Source organism: Apodemus sylvaticus, chromosome 1, assembly GCF_947179515.1.
Source record: "Apodemus sylvaticus chromosome 1, mApoSyl1.1, whole genome shotgun sequence".
Taxonomy (NCBI): Eukaryota; Metazoa; Chordata; class Mammalia; order Rodentia; family Muridae; genus Apodemus; species Apodemus sylvaticus.
In genome coordinates, this window is record NC_067472.1 from 54,629,403 (window position 1) to 54,651,924 (window position 22,522).

Below are 22,522 nucleotides of genomic sequence, written 5' to 3' on the forward strand. Positions count from 1 at the left end.
TCACTCTGTAGACCAGGCTGGCCTCCAGAGCAGAGACCTTCCTGCTTGCCTCTGCCTCCCAGATGCTGTGATTAAGGGCTGTACCACCGCCACCGCCACCACCGCCACCACCACAATGATACTTTCAATGAGACTAACGGAAAAAGAAAACCTGAGAGCAAGTCACCGACTCTGTGACAAGGCTTCACGGGGCAGCCAGTCCTACTTGGCCTGGAACTCTATGCAGCCCAGGCTTTTCACCAATTCACAGAGATCCTCCTGCCTCTGCCTCCAAAGTGCTGAGACTAAAGTGTGTGTACCATTACATATGGCGTCAGGAGTGGCTTTTAATTTTTTCCCTAGGTTCCCTTATTAATTTACTTAGAACTTGGGTAATAATAGCTTTGTCTCCAAACAGCCAGACCCCAGAACAGCCCAGGTGGTGGCACACACCTTTAATCTCAGCGCTCAGGAAGCGGAGGCAGGCTTCGTGAGGTTTAAGCCAACTGGCTCTACATAGGGAGTTTGGGGCTAGAAAGGGCTATACAGTGAATCTGTCTCAAACAAACACAACATGAAAGTATGTATATATTGCTTTGAAAAATAGGCATACCTTCCATCTTGGCCAAAAGGCTAAGAAGTGATGAAAATATATATGTGGAATTAAACAGGATCATGAAACTGAAAATATAATGATTTTAGTTATAATGTTATATTATGTTAATACAGTGGAAAAACAATTACACGAAATTGTGGGGAGTCATTGGTATAAACTCTTAGTAATAAATGAACTCACTAACTTGTGTAGACAGAAGCTTGGGCCTCCTGTCTCCTCCAACCCAGGCCGATTTTTCATGCTCAGCTTCCATAGACACAGGTGGACTCTGAGCAGGGCCATCCTTAGTAACGGAACAATAGGTAGCAGAAGGACACAGCTCCAGTCTCGATACCCACCCTGCAGAAGCTTATTCTCAGAATCTGTATAGATGCCACCCACAGTTGCAGAGTCCTTTTGAGTATAACAGGTGTTGGCAAAGCCCAGCCAACAGGCCATGAGAGGCCTATGAGCTACGAACAGTTTACATTTTTAAATAGCTACATTTCAAATTAATTTTTATTTTATATGTATGAGTGTTTTGTCTGTGTGTGTATGTATGTATGTATGTATGTAGGTATGTATGTATGTATGTGAGTGCCTGGTGCTGGCAGAGGTCAGAAGCAGACATTTCATCTCCTGGAAATGGAATTACAGATGGCTGTGAGTTACCATGTGGATGTTGGGAATAAAACTCTGGTCCTCTGGAAAAATAGCTAGTGCTCTTAACTGCTTAACAGTCTCTCTTTCCTGCCCCTCATTTTGTTGGTTTTGGTTTTGTTTTATTCTTTTTGAGACAGGGTCTCACTATATTATCTGTGTTGGCCTGGGATTTTTCTATGTAGATCAGGCTGCTTTGGAAACTCAAGAATCTGCCTGCCACTGCCTCCAGGGCGTGGAGATTAAAACTGTAAACCACAGTGCCTGGCCTTGAATAGCTCCATTTTACCTGGCTATATGTAAGTACTTAGATAATGTCTGTAATTTTTACCCCCTCAAACCCATAAAGCTTAAATCATTTTCATCTGACCTCTAAGGAATAAATGCTACTTTTTCTAACCCCCAGCAGGGAAGGAACATAGTGAGTGACCAATTAGGGACTAAACAAGCCCTCAGTTCTGAGGTAATTGCCTGGGCTTCTGCTCTAGCTTGGCTGTACCTCTGGTGCCAGGTGGCAGCAAGCCCCACACTCCTCCTGGGAGTGGTTGGGCTCTCCAGATGAGGCTGGACTGCACCAGGGTTGTTTGTAGTGGATGGGACTTCCATCAGAGAGCTTCTGAAGGTTGGGCAATACCTTGACGTCGTCGGGGGCAGCCCCACCGCTCACGAAGGAAGAAATGCCAGACCAGGGCGGCACAGCTCAGCAGAGCTAAGGCGGTGCCTACTCCCACAGCTGCGTGGACCAGGGTAACAGGCTTAGGCGGCATAATAAACTTGCGACAGGGCCCAAAGGAAGGGCCAGTCCAGTTCTCAGGACCCTCGACATCTGCCCCAGGAACATTGCTCTCACCTGCGTCATTAGCAGCCACCACACAAAGGACATAAGTAACCCCAGGCTTCAGTCCCTTCAGCTCTGCTCTTCGAACTGTAGCATTGAGCGGGGCACTCTTCTGTGGAGCCCCGTTGCTTTCCCAAAGCAGAAGCCAGTAGTGGCTGACGGGAGAGAAGGGAGCGCACCAGTGAACCACTGCGTAGCCTTCTTCGGCCACTATTCGCACTTCTCCCAGGCGAGGAGGCTCTGGCTGCTGATCTTCCCTGGAGAGCCCTGGGCACAGGCAGGCTACCGGCCCAGCCTTCTGCAACTCCTGGCAGGACACCTGCAGGTGGCGGCAACGGTCATAGTCGCAACGGACAGCTAAGGCAGGTGTAGCTACTGCCACATCATCCTCTTCCCCTTCCTGGTAGTCTTCCAGGGTCAAGATCTGAGCTTGGGAAACCAAGGAGGTGGTCATGGCTGCCAGCCACAGAAGGGAAAGAGAGCCCAACATGGAGTCCGGAAGAGAAGGAGTGAATGGGTAAATGCTGTGAGCCCTGCCTTCCAGGACAAGACCTGTGTGAAAACAACAGCATAGGATCAAGACTGGCAAAGGAAAAAAGGAGTACTGAGGCATGCAGTCATTGTCAACTGGCTTTAGAAACCACTGTTCTGGGCTTTTGGCTTGGCTGGTCTAAGGCTATCCTTCAACTCTGTCTACACCTCCAAATCACTAGGATTATTAACTTCACAAATGACTGCTTCATTTGGGATAAAAAATAATGAAATACAGCCCCACAAGAGAGAGAGAGAGATGTTTGGGAAGCACTGTGCAGAGTGCTAGAAGCAGGCATCTAATGGATAAACAGAAGTGCTGGGGAAAGAGGACGAGGAACGGATTGATTCAATTCAGGGAAGCAAGGTGGACTGAGTCCGCAGCCACCGGAGAAATAACCAATGCAGAGCAATGCTTAGTAAGATTTACAAAATCCAGAAAGAAGGCAGGAGAGAAGGAGGAAGAAAGGGTGGCGGGGACACTCCCTACCTGCATTTGTACAGATCCTGTTCAAGCAATTCAGACTTCTCTCTGTCCACCCTCTTCCCAAGACCCACAGCAGCCTCTCACCAGTGGGCAGGCCTTGACACAGTGAGCATATGCCCCCAGACATCCGTGGATGTCAGGCAGAGAGGTCCCTGTTACAGGCCACTGTCAGGTTGTATCTTCAATTCTATTTTGGCTGAGAACTTTTATACTCCTCAACTCTGATGTCACCACCTAGCCCCCATGTGCCAAGAAGAGGGCTGGTTCCCTCAGAGGGACTGAGTCACGGGGCCAAGGATGGGGGGAGCCACAGGCAGCGGTTTCAGCTGGAGGCCAGGATGCCTGGGTTCTGACAGAGGAATGAACTGTGGAAAGCAGCCCAGAACTGAGAATTCAAAGGCTGGAGTCATGTGAGAGGATGGGGAGAGGAGTATTACTGGAGGAGGGAGGGCACCTGGCTGGTATCAGACAGGAAAACATCTGTGGATGGCTTGGGGCCTAAATTACAAAAAGCTGTTTTGGTAAAAATCCTTCCACATTCATGGCAGTCATTTCCTGTCTTCTGCCTCCCAACGGACAGAGAAGGGAGGGGTGTAAAGTCCAGAATGATGCTCTCCGGACCCGCCCTCCCTGTCCCCCTCCCCTGAGGGAGATGAGAATCACATGCTGGAGCAGGATGCCTCTTACTGGCCAGGCTAGGGCTTCTTCCCTAGGTTATGGATGGGAAGAGCAACACTGAATTTTTTAGCACTAGGGAGGCTGAGGCAGGATCACTAGGAAACAGCCTGCTTAACACAGTGAGCGCTGTCTCAGAAAATAAGCCAAAGTCATAACACTGGGTGGTGGGGTGCAAGCTTGTAATTCAGTACTTGGAATCTGTGGCAGGAGAGTTGCTAAAAGTTTGAGGCCAGCCTCTAAGAATGTTTAAAACTTAATAATAAAAAAGGAAGAAAACAAAGTAATTGTCTAAATCAACCTTGATGTGGTGGCTATTCCTGGTTGTCAACTTGACTATGTCTGGAATGAACTACAATCTAGAATTGGAAGGCTCGCCTGTGATCCTAATCTGGCGGCTGGGAGATACAAGTTTCTGACCTGGATCTTGGCTTGGAGATCTTGAGGCATAGTGGCTATGAAGCCCAGAAGATTAAGGCAGGGAGATCTCTGAGTTCGAGGTCATCTGGGACAAGTCCCAGATCCAGGCGTGGTGGCACACACCTTTAATTTGGGCCACACCTTCTGCAAGAACATTGGAAGATTCACTCTCTCTTCTCCTGCTTGCCTTGTGGGACTGAGCAACAGCTAGACCCTTGGATTTCCATTCACAGCTGCTGCTGACCATTGTTGGGAGTTGGACTACAGACTGTAAGTCATCAACAAATTCCCTTACTATACAGAGACTACGCATACGTTCTGTGACTCTAGAGAGCCCTGACTAATACACTCGAATACTTGGGCTCAAAGAACATTCCTGTCTCAGCTGAGCAGCAGGAATAGGTGTTCAATTCCTGACTTACAAGAAAATGGGGACATTAGATCATAGACTAAATAATTTGTGTCAATTTTAAATCTCCTTGTAATGTGTAATGCTCTTACACTATCCTTTTTAAGAAAGCCATACAGGGCTAGAGAGATGGCTCAGTAGTAAGAACATTGGCTGGTCTTTCAGAAAAATGTAATTTCAATTCTTAGCACTACATGGTGGCTGTCTGGCTGGTTTTATGTCAAATTGTCACACAAACTAGTTATAAGAAAATGCCTCCATAACATCTAAGGCATTTTCTTAGTTATTGATGGCGGAGGGCCCAGCCCATCGGTGATGGGGGTCATCCCTGGGCTGGTCATCTTTGGTTCTATAAGCATGCAGGCTGAGCAAGCTAGGTGGAGCAGGCCAGTAGACAGCACCCCTCCATGGCCTCTGCATCAGTTCCTGCCTCTGAGTTACTGCTGTTTGAGTTCCTGTCCTAATTTCCTTTGATGAGCAGCAATATGGAAGTGTAAACCAAATAAACCCTTTCTTCCCCAACTTGTGTTTTGGTTGTGGTGCTTTATCACAGAGGCTCATTCACAGCCACATGTCTGCAGTTCCAGCGGGATTAGATGCCCTCTTCCAGCCTCCAGTGGTACCCAAACTCACATGCACATCCATGCATAGAATTAAAAATAAAATATTTAAAACGGGAACACACTGGGTGCTGGGGTTTGAGTAGTTGAGTGCTTGCTGGCTGTCCTTGCAGAGTACAGTTCAGATCCCAGCACTCATGTGGGGAGGCTCGCCACCTGTAACTCCAGCTCCAGGGGATCTGATATCATCTTCTGCCTCTGACTTAGCAACACAGATGTCCATACATACAGAGAACCACGCACATACACATAAATAACAACAAATAATAAAAACTGATACCCAGGGCTGGAATGATGCCCCAGTGGTTGAGAGAGCTTCCTGGTCTTACAGCAGCTATAGTTTTGGTTCCCAGCACCAATATGGTAGCTCACAATTCTCTATAACTCCAGCCCCAGGGCATCTACCCTCTTCTGACCTTATAGGCTTTTGCACAAATGTGATTATATATACATGCATACACTTATGTAGGTTCATACAAAGATACATAAAAAAACCAAGATCTTCCATGATCCAAGTTTGCCTCCATACAGTGGTGGAAGGAGAGAACTGACTCTCACACTTCTCCTCTGAAGACCATACAAGCAGCTGGCACAAAATAGTTTATTAAGGGAGCCCGGGAGAAGGCACCCTGTGGGAGGTGCTGGAATGTGAGGAAGCCACTCTTCTGTTCAGGAACTGGAGCAGGTCGGGCGCTGCCTGAGGCTGCCAAGGGTCTCAGGGGCGAGGGCAGAGGTTGAGGCAGAGGCAGGCAGGTTGGCCTCTGTCAGCAAAGCTGCGTCTTCCCAGGAGCCTGAAGCAGAGGAGACAGGTTACAGGGGTGGCTGGCACCCCCTCCACATCCCACCCCTTACACAGCGCCCTCACCATCACTGGCCTCTGGCTCTTGCTCCTCTTCTCCATTCAGGGGCTGCTTCTCTGGTTTCTCTTCCTCAGACTGTTGGCCCTCTTTAGCCAAAAGGAGAACAGAGGTGTGGCAGAAGGTGAGACCCAGGCACTGAAGGCGAGTGCTGGGGCTGAGGAGTGAGGAAGAGGAACCGACTCATACCTGCTCCTGAGGGATCTTCAGGGCTCTCACCATCCTCTGTCACATCTGACCGCTGGGTAGATTCCTGACCTTCAGGTTCCACAAACAGGACAGCTACGGTCAGTGGTTCTCTTTGGCTTGCAGTGCCAACTCCACCTCTTCCACCCTCTCCTTGCATCCTCAGTTCCAGAGTACCACATGCTTCAGCGTGGAGGCAGGCAGAGCCTCTACTCTAGCCGGCCTATCCCTCGGTACTGTCAACAACAGCTTACCTGGCTGCTGGCGAGAGATCCGACGCTGGGCCCCATTGCGTGAGTTATCCCGTTGTCGGATATTAACCTGTGGGGCAGGAACCACTGAGCAGTGAAGCCTGACTCCTCCCCTCTGCGGGAATCATGCCCTCTATCCCTAACATGCCCGTCATCACCAAGGGAAGAAAAACGGGGCCTTTGCCCCTTGAGACCTGCAAAGAGAAGCGGTGCCGGGGCCAGACAGCACCCCACACCCATTGCATGTAGCTGAAGAGCACGATGACGCTGAGGAAGGTGAAGTTGCTGGCCACGCCCACGAAGGCACAGGTCATGGGGAAGTTGTACAGCAGGTACCTGAGGTGGGAAATAGGGTCAGGAAGGGAACAGCAGTTACTAGATAACAGTAGCCTCTATCGCTCCAAAAACATCTGTAGACGGCTTGTGTGAGTATGGCTGCAATTGCCCGCTGCCCCTGTGGCACCCACTCCCAGCCCAGGTTCCAGACCATCCTGCACCAGGTTCTAATAAAGGCCAAGGCTTTCAGGCAGTCTCAGAATCACAAGGCCACAGCATTACAATGGCTTCAACTGTACCTTCCCTGGTCACTCCAACACTTTATCAGCCAGTGGAGCCAGGCAGTGGCTTACACGGAGATTTTACTGGGGCAGAGTGGGGGTGTGTGTGTCCATCTCACTATGTTGTCTGAGTACCAGGGGCTACATGCAGGGGGCTACACTTGGCTCATCTGATACCCCCCCTTCATTATATATGCTGTAACTCCTGTTTTGTAGTCAATATTTCTTGGCTTAGGTCCCTCCAGTGCTGGAATGAAAGGGTCTGTCATCTCTCTATGGGATATTTAAAAATGCCTGTTAAAATACATATTTCAGCCGGCGGTGGTGGCGCACGCCTGTAATCCCAGCACTCTGGGAGGCAGAGGCAGGTGGATTTCTAAGTTAGAGGCCAGCTTGGTCTACAGAGTGAGTTCCAGGACAGCCAGGGCTACACAGAGAAACCCTGTCTCGAAAAAAACAACCCCCCCAAAACCCCCCAAAACCCAAACAAACAAACAAACAAACAAACAAAATACATATTTCACATGAATGCCTGGTGTCTCCAGATACCAGAAGAATAAATGAGATTCCCTGGAACTAGTTTTGGGGGTGCTCTTAACCTCTGAGCCATCTCTCCAGCCCCCTCACATGGGATTTTTAAGAAGCTCTCTTGAAAGCTGATAAGCATAGGGAAGCCAGGGAGGACCACCTCTGGCCTTTGTAAACTGATGGGACTGCTGCTGGTCACCTCTGCCTGGGACTCTCTTCATTTTAGGGCAGGTCATAGGGAAGCTGTCGGGGACTCGTTCCTCGGTGTTTTACCTGAGCCCAGTGAAGTGGGCGTGGATGCGGAGGTGAGCCCCATACATCTGGATACGCTTGCTCTGGACCTCAATAATGGCTCCAGTTGTTGGCACATACTGCAGGGGAGGGGCGAGAGCAGTCAGTCTGAGGTTCACTTCCTGTCTTTGTGGCTCTTGCAGTTGATTGCCTCTGGTACAATCATGGGCCAGCTGAGGAGTTGTCGCCTAACTCTGTCACCCCACTTACCGAATTCTCCCTATAGTCAGAGTAGAGTTCTACTTCCAGGAGCTGCTTCTGTTCAGTGAAGCCAAACAGCAGGAGGCTGGAGAACACCAGCGTGTCAAGTATCTGGAGCAGCTGGGAGCGGTAATGCAGCATCACCTGACAGGGCCAAGAGGACACAATGGTGACACGTGCTGGCTCCATCTGCCTCACGCTTGAGCAATAAGCTCACCCCAGGCTTCCTGTCCCTTTACAGTCTCTCTCCAACTCCCAGTCACCACCCACCCAAGCTTCCCGCCTGCTCAGGAACCGCCCTACCACCTGACCTCAGTTTCTAATGTTATTACAGAGAAAGACCCTCTCAAAGATTACCTCCCTTCTGGGCTGGCATCTGGTCCCAATATCCCACCTAAAGCTTTCCTCAAATGTAGTGGCTCTGTTGACAGTTTAACAGTGGGGCCCAGTGTTGAACGACTGTTCACCACATGCTAATAAGAACCCTGCATTTCTTCTTAGTTTTGTTAGGAACAAGTTAGTCTAAAACTCTAGGAATTAAGCCAGTTATCTCAAAGCTTATATGTTTCTGGTGTCTGCTTGTTTTAAGAACAGCTGTATTGAGCTGGCTTAGCAGTTAAGAGCACTGCCTGCTCTTCCAGGGGTCCTGAGTTCAATTCCCAGCAACCACATGGTGGCTCACAACCATCTGTAATGGGATTTGATGCCCTCTTCTGGTGTGTCTGAAGACAGCTACAGTGTACTCATATACATACATGAATAATTTAAAAAAAAAGAATAGCTGTATTATTTACTCCAAAGTTGGGCATGCCATAGGATACTAGGTGTTTGGCAAATGCTAAGTTTATTAAGCAGATTCTTCACTTATTCTGGTTTAGGTCTGAGCTCAGAGTCAAGGTGGTCTTCTCTTGAAACACTAGCCAGATATTCTGATTCTCCCATCATTGTCTGCAAATTCCTAGATAGTCCATAAACACTCACTGAGCGTGAAGAAGTGGAGATGATTCGGCCACCTCTGGTATAACATGAAACAGTGACTAAGAACATGCCCAAGTCTTGATTCACAGGTGATTCGGGCAGTTCAAGTTCTAAGGTGACTCGATATGGCTGTCCATACATCAGTACCTGCCCAAGGTAACATACATCTTGTTAAAAAAAAATTTTGTGGTGTTTTGAGATTGGCCTAGAACTCACTCACTCTGTAGACCAGACTGGCCTCAAATTCAGAGAGTTGCTTGTCTACCTGCCTACCCAGTGCTGTGATTAAAGCCGTGTGCCACCATGCCTGGTATGTCTTAATCTATGTTTTTTCCAAGTGTACCATCTCAGCCAGGCGGTGGTAGTGCACACCTGTAATCCCAGCACTCTGGGAGGCAGAGGCAGGCGGATTTCTGAGTTCGATGCCAGCCTGGTCTACAGAGTGAGTTCCAGGACAGCCAGGGCTATACAGAGAAACCCTGTCTCGAAAAAAAACCAAATCCAAAAAACAGACAAACAAACAAAACCAAAAACACCAAAGTGTACCATCTCTGCTTTAAGTACTCAACAAAATCCCTTGGCCTTCCCATTGTTTAATCATGACTCGATGCTGCCCCCTCCTGGTCATTGGACTTTTCTGACCTTTATTTGCTAGTTTGATTTTATTTGGGGCTAGGGGCTGTCAGGTGGGGAATCGTGGGTCTTGAGTGTATCTCTGGCTAGCCAAGCATTTACTGTAAAGCCTCAGTCTCTGATGCTGACATTTTGGGCATGGAACTTCTCTTGCCTCAGCCTCTGATGCTGACATTTTGGGCACGCATCACCACATACACCCTGTGAGTTCTTAGGACTTGGACTACTACAGTTACGGGAAGAGCCCTGTGGCATTTCTTTTCCAAAAGTGAACAGCCACATTGCCAACTGGGCCATCTGTGATTCAGGCCTGTGTGCGGCTGGAGCTGTCCCCCTGGGCCTAGTCTGCCTCACTGGCTAATTAAGCAAGTGGTGCTCTGCCTCCCTAGTCAGCTCTTGCACAAGCACTGTAGTGGCAGATCATCTTGTTATCTTGGTCTTGCTTAATTTTTAAAGGCAGAGTTCTTATTAATAAAAAAAAAATAAGTTGGTCTATTTGTATCAGTGTGTGTGCAACACTGAACTGATTAGAAGTGATAGAGCTGCCAGGGAGGCAGTGCATGCTTTTAATCCGCACTCAGGAGGCCAAAGGGAATTCAAGGCCAGCCTGGTTTAAATGGCAAGTCCCAGGCCTGCCAAGGCTACATAGTGAAACTCTGTCCCAGATAAATACATCGAATGATATAACTGTATACCTTAAGAGGTAAACTGTATATTATATACATTTCAACTTAATAAACCTGTTAAGAGGGTCTGGAGAGTGCCAGGCAGTGGTGGCACATGCCTGTAATCCCAGCACTCTGGGAGGCAGAGGCAGGCGGATTTCTGAGTTTGAGGCCAGCCTGGTCTACAGAATGAGTTCTAGGACAGCCAGGGCTATACAGAGAAACCCTGTCTGGGGGGGTGGGAGTGGAGGGAAGAAGAAGAAGAAAAAAGAAAAAAGTAAGTCCAGGCCTGGCATGGTGGTACATATTTACTAACAATCCCAGCACGTAGGAAGTTTGAGGTTACGCACTTCAGCTTGGAATGGGACTGTTGGTCTTTAATCCCAGTACATGGGAGGCTGAGACAAAGTGATCACAGCTTTGAGGTTAACTACTTTTTATTTGCGTTTCAAATAGTTCAGGCTAACCTTTCTGCCTCTACCTCCTCCCAAGCTCTTTTTTTTTTTTTTTTTTTTTTTTTTTTTTTTTTATGAGAGGCCTGGAATTTACCTACCCAGGATGCTCTTAAACTCCTAAACTCAAGATATCCTCCCTAGGGTGATGGTGGCACACACATTTAGTTCCAACACTCAGAAGTCAAAGGCAGGTGGATCTCAAGATGGGAGGCCAGCCTGGTCAGCATCCTTCTGTTAAGTATCATGAGTATAGATGTGTGCCATTGTGCTAGAGTTGATGTTCTACTGTAAAGTCAGTTTCTTCTTTTTTTTCTTTTTTTTTTTTTGTCAGTTTCTTCTTAAGCATCACTTAAAACAAAATAATGTTCAAGTTAAGACTGATAACTAAAAAGACCTTGTCTTAGTCAGGGTTTCTATTCCTGCATAAACATCATGACCAAGAAGCAAGTTGGGGAGGAAAGGGTTTATCCAGCTTACATGTCCACATCGCTGTTTATCACTAAAGGAAGTCAGGACTGGAACTCAAGCAGGTCAGGAGGCAGGAGCTGATGCAAAGGTCATGGGGGGATGCTTCTTACCGGCTTGCTTCCCCTGGCTTGCTCAGCCTGCTCTCTTTCTTTTTTTTTTTTAAGTTTTTTTTTTTTTTTTTTTTTTTTTTTTTGGCTTTTTTGGATTTGGTTTTTTTGAGACAGGGCTTCTCTGTGTAGCCCTGGCTGTCCTGGAACTCACTCTGTAGACCAGGCTGTCCTTGAACTCAGAAATCCACCTGCCTCTGCCTCCCAGAGTGCTGGGATTACAGGCGTGCGCCACCACCACCCAGTTCAGCTTGCTTTCTTATAGAACCCAAGACTACCAGGCCAGGGATGGTACCACCCACAAGTGGCTGGGCTCTCCACCTTGATCACTAACTGAGAGAATGCTTTACAGCTGGATCTCATGGAGGCATTCCCTCCAGGGAGGCTCCTCTCTCTGTGATAACTCCAGCCTGTGTCAAGTTGACACACAAAACCAGCCAGTACAGACCTCATTTAATAAAAATGACACTAATTCCCAAAGTCCTATTTTGTTTTATTTTTTTGATATCAAGGGCCATTTTAAGCTTGGAATCCTATTTTTTTATCAGAACCTCTAGAGAGATAGGGTCTGGCTATGCAGCCCAGCTGGTATCAGATTTGGAATGATCTTCCTGCCTCTTTTTTCTCCTAATGCTGGCATTACAGATATGTATCACAGTGACTGGGACCAATTTCCACATTTTGTTTTCTTTTTGTTTTTGTTTTGTTTATTTGTTTTGTTTGTTTGTTTTCAAGACAGGGTTTACTCTGTATAGTTCTGGCTGTCCTGGAACTCACTCTGTAGACTAGGCTAGCCTTGAACTCAGAAATCCACCTGCCTCTGCCTCCCAAGTGCTAGGATTAAAGGCGAGCACCACCACTGCACGGCCAGATTTTTTTTTCAACCTCTGTTTGCTTCAGAGCCTTTCTCTTAAATCTCTGTGGCTCAATCCCTGCTCACCCCCAGCGTTCCCAAGCAATCGAAGCCGCTGTCTAGCTCATACTCACCCCATCACGTCCACTCTTAGCCAGCGAGACATTGGCAACAGGAAAAGAGCAGAGCGAGGCAGTGGAAGAATCACAGTCTGTCCTAAATGAGAAGGGATGAACAACACTTTGTGAGGTGACAGCCTGCTCGGCCTACCTGCCCTCACACCTGGTCTAGGGCCCCTCCTCTCACCCATCCCTTTGCTCTATTACAGGAAATGGAGAACAAATGTGGTCACTAGAGTCAGGAGATCCTAATAAGACTTTCACTCTCTTCCTCATTAGAACAGAACCCATGGGAGGAGCCGAAGGACTCGTAGGTGTTTCTATAGACTCCCTTGAAGGTCTCAGGGCATGTGGGTTTCAGGGTCCCTCTCCTAGTCTGATTCAGCAGTTTTGGACTGAGGCTTTGTTGGAAAAAGAAATTCCTCCTAAAGGATCTATGGATATGTCTTTTTAAGATAAATTATATGCAAAATTGCACATAGTATATGGATACACAGCTCATACCTGGGTATATACACACACACACACACACACCCATATATGTAAGACTCATGTTCCCCTGAGGCTGGAGAGATGGCCCTTTGGTTAAGGGCACTGACTGCTCTTCCAAAGGTCCTGAGTTCAATTCCCAGTACCCATGTGGCAGCTTACAACTGCCCGTGACTCCAGTTTCAGGGAATTTGACAGCTTCACACAATCACACAGGCAGGCAAAACACCAACGCACATGAAACAAAAATAATTATTAAAAAAAGACCCATGTTTATGTGGGTCTACCTTAGAAATGACCGCACAAGACTAGGGATTTAGGGTAGAGGGAAAAAAGGTTTAAAACCAAATGATCATAAAAGTGTTTTCTGTATATGTTGATTAGTCTTATAGCTATTGCTGGGAGACATACAGAATCTTTGGCAGTGTGAGTAAAATGGTTATGAACTCCGAGGCTAGGTAAGAAGAAGTAGGACTGCCTTGGATTACATACCATTGGGGGTGAGTGGCAGTAAACTAAAAGTCAAAGGAGGTATTTCCTAATAGCTTATGTGTTAAAAGCCAGGGTAATTCTTAGATGCCCATGGCAGTTGAATTGGCTCAAAAGACTTCATGCAACCTAAACCGAACAGATTCTGATCCTTATTTGAGTCTAAAAGTGATTTTCTTTTTCTAGTCTTTAAAAAAACAAAAACAAAACAATACAAAACAGCCATTTTGAGACAAATTCTCAACCTGTATTCCAGGCTGGCCTGGAACTCATGGTCACTCTCCCAGTTCAGCCTCTCGAGACTGATAGCACACATGTGACCCGGCTCTTTTTCTTGTTTTTTAAGCACAATTTAGTAGCAGAGGTAGACCTAGAACCCTAGAGCCCTACCAGCCCAGACCTGCTCCAGCCTTGGCTCAGGAGGTAAGAAGTCCTGATAGCACACTAGAATACGATTCCATCCTCTGTCACTATGGGGTGTCAACAGAGACTCCAGAAGTCCTTGAAGGGACTTTCAAGTTAAGATCCTTCTACTGTAATGGGGTAGCCTTCTCACCTGTAGTGGAAATGCACGGGGCTGAGGTGGCTGACAGTCGGCATGTAGGAGTAGTAGAAAGAGCCGTAGAGGAACACAGACACCCAAAGCAAAAGAAGAACGGTGCAGAAGAGCACCCCAAACTGCAGCATCAGCCTGCGGGCACGGCCTGCCAAGACATGGCCCACTTCCTGCGCCCATAGTAAGGCGGGGACTGGGGGGTCATTGACCATGATGGAGACAGCAGAGGATCTGGCCCCAGCTTCGGGCTTTGAGTTCCTGGCTGGTCTTCCACAGGGGCGATAGCCTTGGCCATGGGATAGGGCAGCTGAAGGTTCCTAGAGAAAGAGAAGGGAAGACGGTTTATTTTCCAGGGTAGCTGGAGACAAAAAAAGAGACAAGCTTATTCAACTGGCTTTGAAAACTAGAGGCAGCAGAACAAATCAAAGTCATTGCTTCACAGGCGCTTCTCTTCCAATTACGTCTTCACCTCCCTCCACTGAGTTCGCTTCCAGCCATTGCCTCAGTGGAAACTCTTCCTTCAGTCACCAGAACCTGGGACAAACTTCCTTGATACATTCAGTGAGCGAGGCCCTTAAATCTCTCTCGAAACTCAGATGACATGGATCCAGAATGCCAGAGGTTTGCAAAGAGGTGAGTGACTTGCCTAAGGTACCTGCCAGTCCGGCTCAAAGCCAGCTGCCTTAGAGCAGTCAAAATTGCCTCCCAAGGCTTTCTTCCCTCTGCCAGGGCCTGTGCTCGCTCACGGAGGAGGTGACCCCTACCCCAGCACAGAATCCTGTGGCCGACGCTGCGGCGGCGCCCACCCCTGGGGTAGAGTGGACACCCGCTCGCCACTGCGGCGAGGCGGACTCACCAGCCTCTCGCTGCCCAAGCAACTCAGAGACGGCAGTTCCGGCTGCCGAGGAAGCTCCGCCCATCTGTCAATCGCCTGCAGGGGCTGAGCCTTGCATGGAGGGCAGAGCCTGTAAAATGCTTTGCTCCCCACTGTCTCTGCCAGAAGCCCCTTACACTTTAGTAAAGTGACCAAAGGCCCCATTATCATCTCCAACGCTTTGGTTTTCCTTCCCAGGCCTCAATCACAGCCCTCCGCCCAAACCTTTACCACCCGTCTTTTCAGTGTGATTGAGTGGAAGTGTGAAATAAATGGATTTTGTTTTTGTTTTTTTAAATTCAGTGGAGTTCCTTGGGCCTGTAGGAGTCCGACTGGAGCTCAGACAACCTTGCACCCTGCCAGAACCTGAATCCTGTGTTGCTCAGATGGTGCGGTCCGTCCGCTAGTCAAGCGTGGCGGCATTTCAACCCCTTTTAGTCTCCAGTTTTTATGCTGCGTGATTGACCTTCTGTGACCCACACGATGCAATCAACCTTAAAATCCCTACAAAAACCGTGAGACTACATCTCCGAAGGAGGCATCTTCTAGATGGCATCCTCCAGGAGTCAAGGCCACTGCGCATCTTTTTGAACAGTAGCAATCCACTCAAATTACATGAAAATTTTCATATCAATTTCCTACCTCCCCAATTCCGACTCTTGCCACCCTACTCCCCACTCCAAGAAACCTACCTGTGTTCACAATTCTACACTAACTCTCGTGCCTTACCTCCTCTTTGTCTGATCTTTTGATCTGGTCTCTGCATGTCTCTTTCCCCCCAGCTTCTCTTCTTTGATGTATCATTTCTTTAGATATCTTCCTGATGGTTACTTCTGCTGCCCCCGATCACCCCACTCACGTCACTTGTGGGTAGAAAGTGGTGATCTAGAAGCTGATCACCTGTAGAGTGTCACATTTTCCTAGATCTCAAGAATGGAGGGTCACTGAAAGAAATGAAGATTCAGGTGCTAAGTGCTGTGTCAGGGTGGGGGCTGGGGGGGCAGCAGCCCAGCTGATGTCAGACTTTTAAATGAGCAGGGTCTCCCACAGCGGGTACAGACTCCAATGCAGGGGCTGTCACAGGCCCAGACCACCCCATTTGAGAGGGGAGCCTACTTCTGCTTCAGGTCCTTTGGGGAGGGATGTAGTTTAGACTAAGGACGTATACAATGGGCAGGGACAGGGAGTGAGATAGCAACCGTGAGGGTGTGCATGGGGGATGCAAACAGCAGACAGACTCCCCCACTGTCCAGGCAGTTGGTATGCTCCAGAACCTGAGCAGCTCCTTCTAGCATCCTTCATCCTCCAAGTACCAGCCATCTGGGCAGTGCTTAAGCAGCAGAAACTGAGACCACCCCTCCAAGGGTCTCCAGTCTGAGCGTCTCTAGTGATCTTCTCTGCACTAACTGTCAGTGCTACAGATATTTTTAGCTCCAAGTCCTGGCAGGGTGGGGCACCTATCTGAGGCAGGGTTTGGTGCCCCCTCCCCACTGACCCTACATCCCTGGCCGCTGCTGCTGTCACTTCAGGTGAGTAGAGGGCAGCTTTTTTTCCTCTTCAGGGCTTAAGGGGGACATGTGGCTGATGTGATTGCATCAGGGTGGGGCTCTTTCTGACTGCGGCTTTCATTGCTGGTAACATATTTGGCTCAAAGACTTAAAATACTTAAGTCATTTGTATAGTTTGATGGCCAGGACCCAGGGATTAGGAGAACATTTCATCTTCATTCTCTCTACTTTAAAAAAAAAAAGGGATGGCCACTGGAGTGGAGACATTAGGGGAATAACATATTGGGGCACAATCGCAGTTGTGTGGTTGCTTTAGAGCTGAGTGTTTCAGCTGAGGGTACTGATTGTCTTTACTCCAGGATGAAAGGGGAGACCCCTGTTAACAGCACTATGAGTATTGGCCAAGCACGCAAGATGGTGGAACAGCTTAAGATTGAGGCCAGCTTGTGCCGGATAAAGGTGGGTGCAACTCTGGCTCCTATCAGTCTAACAGGGCTCAGCTGTAGGTTTGCAATCACCCCTCCTCCCCAGAAAAATATTTTTCTTTTCTTGACACCTCAGAGGCAGCAAAGTTGTTCCCGAGAGATGGGGGAGAGGGCTATCTCAAAGGACACTAGAAACAAAAAGACAGTCTATTTGGCAAAGAGAACTGCAGTCCCTTTCAGGCATTCTGGCTAATGTTCCCCTCCTGGCTGTGTTCCAGGTGTCCAAGGCAGCAGCAGACCTGATGACTTACTGTGATGCCCACGCTTGTGAGGATCCCCTCATCACTCCTGTGCCCACTTCGGAGAACCCCTTCCGGGAGAAGAAGTTCTTCTGTGCGCTCCTCTGAAGAGCGCTGTACCTCCCCTGAACTCATCTCCCCCTCCCAGACCCGCCCTTAGATTGGAAATTGTAGCAGTCCATTTCTACCCCCACTTACCCCGTGATTATATTATCTGAAGCACAAGGCCCTCCTTACCCATGTCTACCCCATTTCCTCACCCTTTCAGGCTGACTCCAAGCACCTTTTACTGTATCTATAAAGGGACCCCGCTAAACTGCCAAAATCCTGCCTGTTTCCCTCGGTGATCCATCCGTTCAGGCAATGGAGAGGGGGTTGCCCGGGTGCTCACCTGGAGCTAAGAAAAGGTTAAAGGCATTTGAAGAATAAAGTCATTCAGAGCCTCAGAGGACAACGCCTGTTAGCGTTCTTGGGAAAGAGGATCCTTAGTCGACACACTTGCCATATCCAGGGAACAGGGCCACTGGAGCCGGTTAGATATTGGAGATCGCGAAGTATAAGGTGCCCGAGCGCCCCCAGTGGGGGGTTGGTAAAACGAGCGTTCAGAAGCTGCGGAGCATTTATGCGTGCGCGCCGAGCATTTACACGAGTGCGCAACGAAAACGGTGAGAGCTACGCTATGGCGACTAGGGTGGGTTTCCGCGGGCCCAGGGACAGCAGCCCCGGGTGGAGGTGGCCTGAGCGGCCGTGGGGCGGGACAGGGCGACTCGGCGCCTGCAGCCAATGTCCAAGATGGCGGCTGCCTGTTCGTACCCGCGTGGCGGCACGCGCCAAGGGTGCTCTTAAAATGGCGGTCCCCAGCGTTCCCAATATGGAACGATCCCTTACGTGATCCTCTGGTCTTAAAATGGCTGCCCCTAACCTCTCCAAGTCAGAGTCCGGTTTTCTGTCCTATAGAATCTGGAACTAGACATGCTCTGGAGACCAATCACGGGGCCGGAGGTGGGGAGGCACCTAAAGAGGTCATGGGTTCATAGTTCATTGTGGTGGCCAACACTCCAGAGGCAGGAGGCAGAGGCAGGTGGATCTTGGGGTTCCAAGCCAGCCAGGGCTACACAGTGAAATCCCGACTTAAAACAACTATCACTAGGACTGGGGCCCAAGAAGCACAATGTCGGTTTTGCAGAAGAATCTCACCTGAGTAGAGAGAGGTTCCCTTTGAGGGATTTTATTTAATAACAGGTGTGTTACAGTCCATCTTGGAGCACGCTGTCCCTTGATCTCCCTGGGACCTAAATAAGTAATAAATTTGTGTTTTCTGTTGAATTGGGGCTCTCTTATTTTCCCCTCAAGGTGACTGAAGAACATTTTTTTTTTTTTGAGACAGGGTTTCTCTGTGTAGCTCTGGCTGTCCTGGAACTTAGTAGACCAGGCTGGCCTCGAACTCAGAAATCCGCCTGCCTCTGCCTCCCAAGTGCTGGGATTAAAGGTATGCACCACCACTGCCCTACTACTGAAGAACATAAGGGTTCAGAATGACGACTAACTGGAAACCATGTCTCGTGAATGCCACCTAGATTAGGAACTGGCAAAGGTTTAGGAGAGCCAGATACCTCCTAGAAGTTTTGTTCTAAGAGTGAATCCACATAGATGTTTTGGATCCTGGGCCACACTTAACTGTCCCAGTTGTTTCAAGTGACACATCTTTCTGGTTAGGAAGATTATTCCCTGGGTGTCATAACCAAATGACTCAACAGGTACAGGTAGGTGTCTGACTGCAGGCCCAATGAGTTTCATCCATCATGGTGGGGGTAACTCAGTTCTTCTGACTCCACAGGAGTATACCTGTGCGAGTGAGCGTGTGCACACCCACACACACCTTCAGTATTTTATAATCTTTGCTCCTTCTTTCTTGTGAAAACTCCAGGAAGAATCCTTGTTATAATCTGTGCCTGCTTAAGTCTAAAAGGCAGTAGGCGCCTAATACCTAATAAATGTTTTTTTTCTATTTGTATATGCTTAAACTGTACAGACTAAAAACCCTTTTCCTACTGTATCAGTGTTGGGCAAATACCAGGGCAGTAACACTAATCTCCTCACCAGCTCAGATGTGGCAAAAAGCCAAAAATGCTTAAAATGTGCTATTAGGTTAACCCTTGCCCTACCTTAAAACAGCCATCTTAGTTTGCTTACACAATTTGATACCTACTCAAATTAGGTGTGAATATCTGGTTGAGGAGAAAATAGGACGAGCAACTAGTACAGACAAGGTATAAGCTACTTCAGAGTAGGGCTAGAAGAGATGGCTCAGTTTTTAGGATTGGCTGTTGCTCTTACAGAGAATTTGGATTTAGTTCTCAGGATACATGTGATAGCTTCCAACTGACCTTTAACTCCACTTCAAGAGGATCCAATGCCCTCTTCTTACTCTGCATGCATCAGACACAAACACGGTACACAGAGATATATGCAGACAAAACATTCACGGATATAAATCTTAGGAACAGACCATTAGTGGATTGAGACAGGTTCTGAACTCCTGATTCTCCTGCTTCCAACTCCCAAGTGTTCAGATTACATACACCACTACACCCCGCTGTTCTTGGTTTTTGAAAAAGGGTCTTGCTCTGTAGACCAGATCTGGAATATTCTGGTTTTGAATTCATAGCATTCCTCCTGATTTGGCATATCTGGTGTTAGGACAAAAGGCATGTGATAGCATGTCAGGCTGAACATTAATTATGATAAGCTCCAACTCTAGCTTTAAAATGCCAATAATGGAGCCCAAGATGGTTCAGTGGGTAGAAGTTCCTGCCATCAAACCTAATAACTGGATTCAATTCCTGAGTCTTAAATGGCAGAATAGAGAACCAACTCCCAAGTCACCCTTCCATCTTCACAGATGTACTGTGGCATATGCATGCTCTCAAAAGTCCTACTGAGCTTGGTATGGTAGTCTAGGCTACAATAGCCAATACCCAGTTTCAAAAGACAAAAATAAAATAAAAAGTTGTAGCTGCCAGCAGCAGCACATAGACACCAAGCCTTGTCTGTTCAGTAGTAGCACTGCAATGTGCTACTATCACAATGTTTCTGTAGCTTTCATTTTCAAATTCATTAGAAAAATCAAGACTTTTCTTCTTAGGTAATAAATTTCATGGATACTTAATGGATTTCACAAACAAACTTTTCATTGACATCAAACATCCAACTGATTATTTTAGCAGAGCCTAAGAGTTAAATTTTCCATTCTAATGGCTCAAAATCTTATGGAGATGGCTTGGTTAGGAGCATGTGCTGCTCTTGCAGAGGATCAGGATTCAGAGTTCCTAGCACCACCATTTAAAAGGATTTTTTTGGGGGGGGTCTTTTTAAAATTTTGTATTTGTTTTTCGTTTTCTAAAAAATATTTATTTATTTGGTTTTTTGAGACAGGGTTTCTCTGTGTAGCCCTGGCTGCCCTGGAACTAACTGTGTAGACCAGGCTGGTCTCGAACTCAGAAATCTGCCTGCCTCTGCCTCCCAAATGCTGGGATTAAAAGTGTGTGCCACCACTGCCCAGCTATTTATTTATTGTAAGTGAGTATGCTATTGTGTGGTTCAGACACACCAGAAGAGGGTATCTGATCCCATTACAGATGGTTGTGAGCTACCATATGGTTGCTGGGAATTGAACTCAGGACCTCTGAAAGAGCAGTCAGTGCTCTTAACCACTGAACCATCTCTCCAGCCCTAGCACCATCATTTAAGCTCAACAACCATTGGTCACTCCAGTTCCAGGGGATCCAATGCCCTCTTCTAGCCTCCAAAGGAACTGCACATGTGGTAGACCCAGATGCAGGCAAAACATTCATACATATAAATAAAATTAAAAATAAAGATGTTACTATAAGCACACACCAGGTAGACAGATACCTATATAACTAGTCCCCAAGTGAAGGCAGAGAAAAGAGCACAGCAGTTATACACACACACAAGCTATCCTAGGCTGTAACTAGTGCATCTTGATAACTAAGCATTGAAAAGTAGACTAAGGAAAATAAACTTCATGCCAAATTTGGCAATTTCTGTCTGGTCCTTGGAACCTGTATAAGGATAGGAAAAAGACTCCACAAAGCTGTCTTCTGACCACCACCTGACCCATGTCCCCATTCTCTGCATGCACACTTGACCCCTGTGCACTTCTGTGCACACACCAAAACTTAAAATGGATAAATAAGATGCATGTAGTGACAATCATGTATAAATGCAGCATTTTGGGTTTTAAAGCATGATAATCAAGAGTTCCAGGCCAGTCTGGGATACAAGGAGATTCTGCCTCAAAATAAATTATTTTGAAAAGATACATTATTAAACACCTCCATGATCATTCCAGTCAGTGCAGCGACAGGAGATAGGAAAATTCAATCCAAATGGTTATTTATTCTAAAACTGGAACTACTGTGTCTACATTTTTTGCCAGAATGGTGTAATGAGAACAGGGTAAGAGTTACATATGTAAACAATGACACAGTTACATTTTTAAAAATGGAACCCCCCTCCCCCAGTTTTTTACTGGCCACTTCCAAGAATGCTTTACAGGTTGTGCAAAAACATTTACAGGCTCCATGTGGTGTTTGGGTTTTTTTTTTTTGTTTCGTTTTTTGTTTTTTTGGTTTTTTTTTTTTTTTACAAGCTTTTCCATCTACAACTACAACAGACATCTGATAAAACACTAAACAACTCTTCTAAGGAAAACAAAACCAGGGATTCCTCTTATTACCATAATCTACACCCCACACCCACCCCAATAACATTTCTTTTCATAATAAAAACACAAGACAGAAACAAAATGCAGACACCCACTTTGATGCAGGAGACCTCCTGAACAGACCCAACAAGGATGTGGCAGTTTCATTCTCCATTCAACTAGTAAAAGTTTCTTAAAGAGGACTTTGACTTTTCTGGTGTTGAAAATCAACAGCGAGTACTCTCTCTAACCCCTGGTGCCCCCAACTTCAGTGTTAAGTTTTTGCCCAAGGCTCTGCCACCTAAAATCCAGGTCACAGACCATTGTAAAAGTGTTATTTGTTGGAGGACTAAACATCTGAAGGGGCAGCTTCTGCCTCTGGAAATTAGGTTTCCTATTATAACATAATCTTGTTCTAAGGGTATTTCTTTGGGCTCCAGTTTCTATCTTTTTGCCCTGACATTATAAACAATGCTTTCTCCAACTCCCTTTTTAGTACCAGCGAGTTACGAAAGATGCATGCAATCATTCCGCCCACTGCCACACACATCCATTTGTGGCACCATAAGGGACAAGTGCAATAGGAAAGACACAGTATGAACAAGCTTATCTTCTCCCAGGCCACTACAGCCTTGGAAAGAGGTCCTTGAGCAGAATGGTGTGTCCTAGCAAACCAGAGACTCACAATGAGTCTGCACACCCTGAGAAGCCCTGCATGAAAAGGACATCAGGACAGGGAAGATCCAAATCTCAGCACAAGTTTAAATAAGAGAACTGCTCAGGCAAGAAG

The 22,522-nt window shown here is 47.2% G+C and overlaps 3 protein-coding genes across 10 annotated transcripts; 1 reads left to right on the forward strand and 2 right to left on the reverse strand.

Moving 5' to 3' along the window:
• Positions 1-661: 661 nt before the first annotated feature.
• Positions 662-3,474, reverse strand: Lrrn4cl (LRRN4 C-terminal like). Of its 2 annotated transcripts, none has more exons than XM_052190501.1 (2): positions 3,175-3,474; positions 662-2,624 (listed from the first exon to the last, which is right to left on the reverse strand). In XM_052190501.1, the coding sequence occupies exons 1-2, from the start codon at positions 3,215-3,217 to the stop codon at positions 1,840-1,842; spliced, it is 828 nt and encodes a 275-aa protein (XP_052046461.1). In that variant the 5' UTR covers positions 3,218-3,474; the 3' UTR covers positions 662-1,839. The 2 variants fall into 2 exon arrangements, with proteins under 2 accessions (XP_052046461.1, XP_052046452.1); XM_052190492.1 differs by having other exon boundaries at positions 3,094-3,474.
• Positions 3,475-5,801: 2,327 nt separating this feature from the next.
• Positions 5,802-17,808, reverse strand: Bscl2 (BSCL2 lipid droplet biogenesis associated, seipin). 6 transcript variants are annotated; one of them, XM_052190456.1, is made up of 12 exons: positions 17,395-17,808; positions 15,501-15,715; positions 13,898-14,214; positions 12,379-12,460; positions 9,067-9,210; positions 8,095-8,229; positions 7,867-7,964; positions 6,703-6,844; positions 6,512-6,578; positions 6,261-6,329; positions 6,080-6,160; positions 5,802-6,005 (listed from the first exon to the last, which is right to left on the reverse strand). In XM_052190456.1, the coding sequence occupies exons 2-12, from the start codon at positions 15,573-15,575 to the stop codon at positions 5,884-5,886; spliced, it is 1,332 nt and encodes a 443-aa protein (XP_052046416.1). In that variant the 5' UTR covers positions 15,576-15,715; positions 17,395-17,808; the 3' UTR covers positions 5,802-5,883. The 6 variants fall into 6 exon arrangements, with proteins under 6 accessions (XP_052046416.1, XP_052046425.1, XP_052046409.1 ...); XM_052190465.1 differs by lacking the exon at positions 17,395-17,808 and adding an exon at positions 17,016-17,094; XM_052190449.1 differs by lacking the exons at positions 15,501-15,715; positions 17,395-17,808 and adding an exon at positions 14,754-14,823.
• Gng3 (G protein subunit gamma 3) lies at positions 16,052-17,449 on the forward strand. Of its 2 annotated transcripts, XM_052190570.1 has the most exons (3): positions 16,052-16,300; positions 16,639-16,738; positions 16,983-17,449. In XM_052190570.1, the coding sequence occupies exons 2-3, from the start codon at positions 16,640-16,642 to the stop codon at positions 17,109-17,111; spliced, it is 228 nt and encodes a 75-aa protein (XP_052046530.1). In that variant the 5' UTR covers positions 16,052-16,300; position 16,639; the 3' UTR covers positions 17,112-17,449. The 2 variants fall into 2 exon arrangements, with proteins under 2 accessions (XP_052046530.1, XP_052046538.1); XM_052190578.1 differs by lacking the exon at positions 16,052-16,300 and having other exon boundaries at positions 16,459-16,738.
• Positions 17,809-22,522: the final 4,714 nt, after the last annotated feature.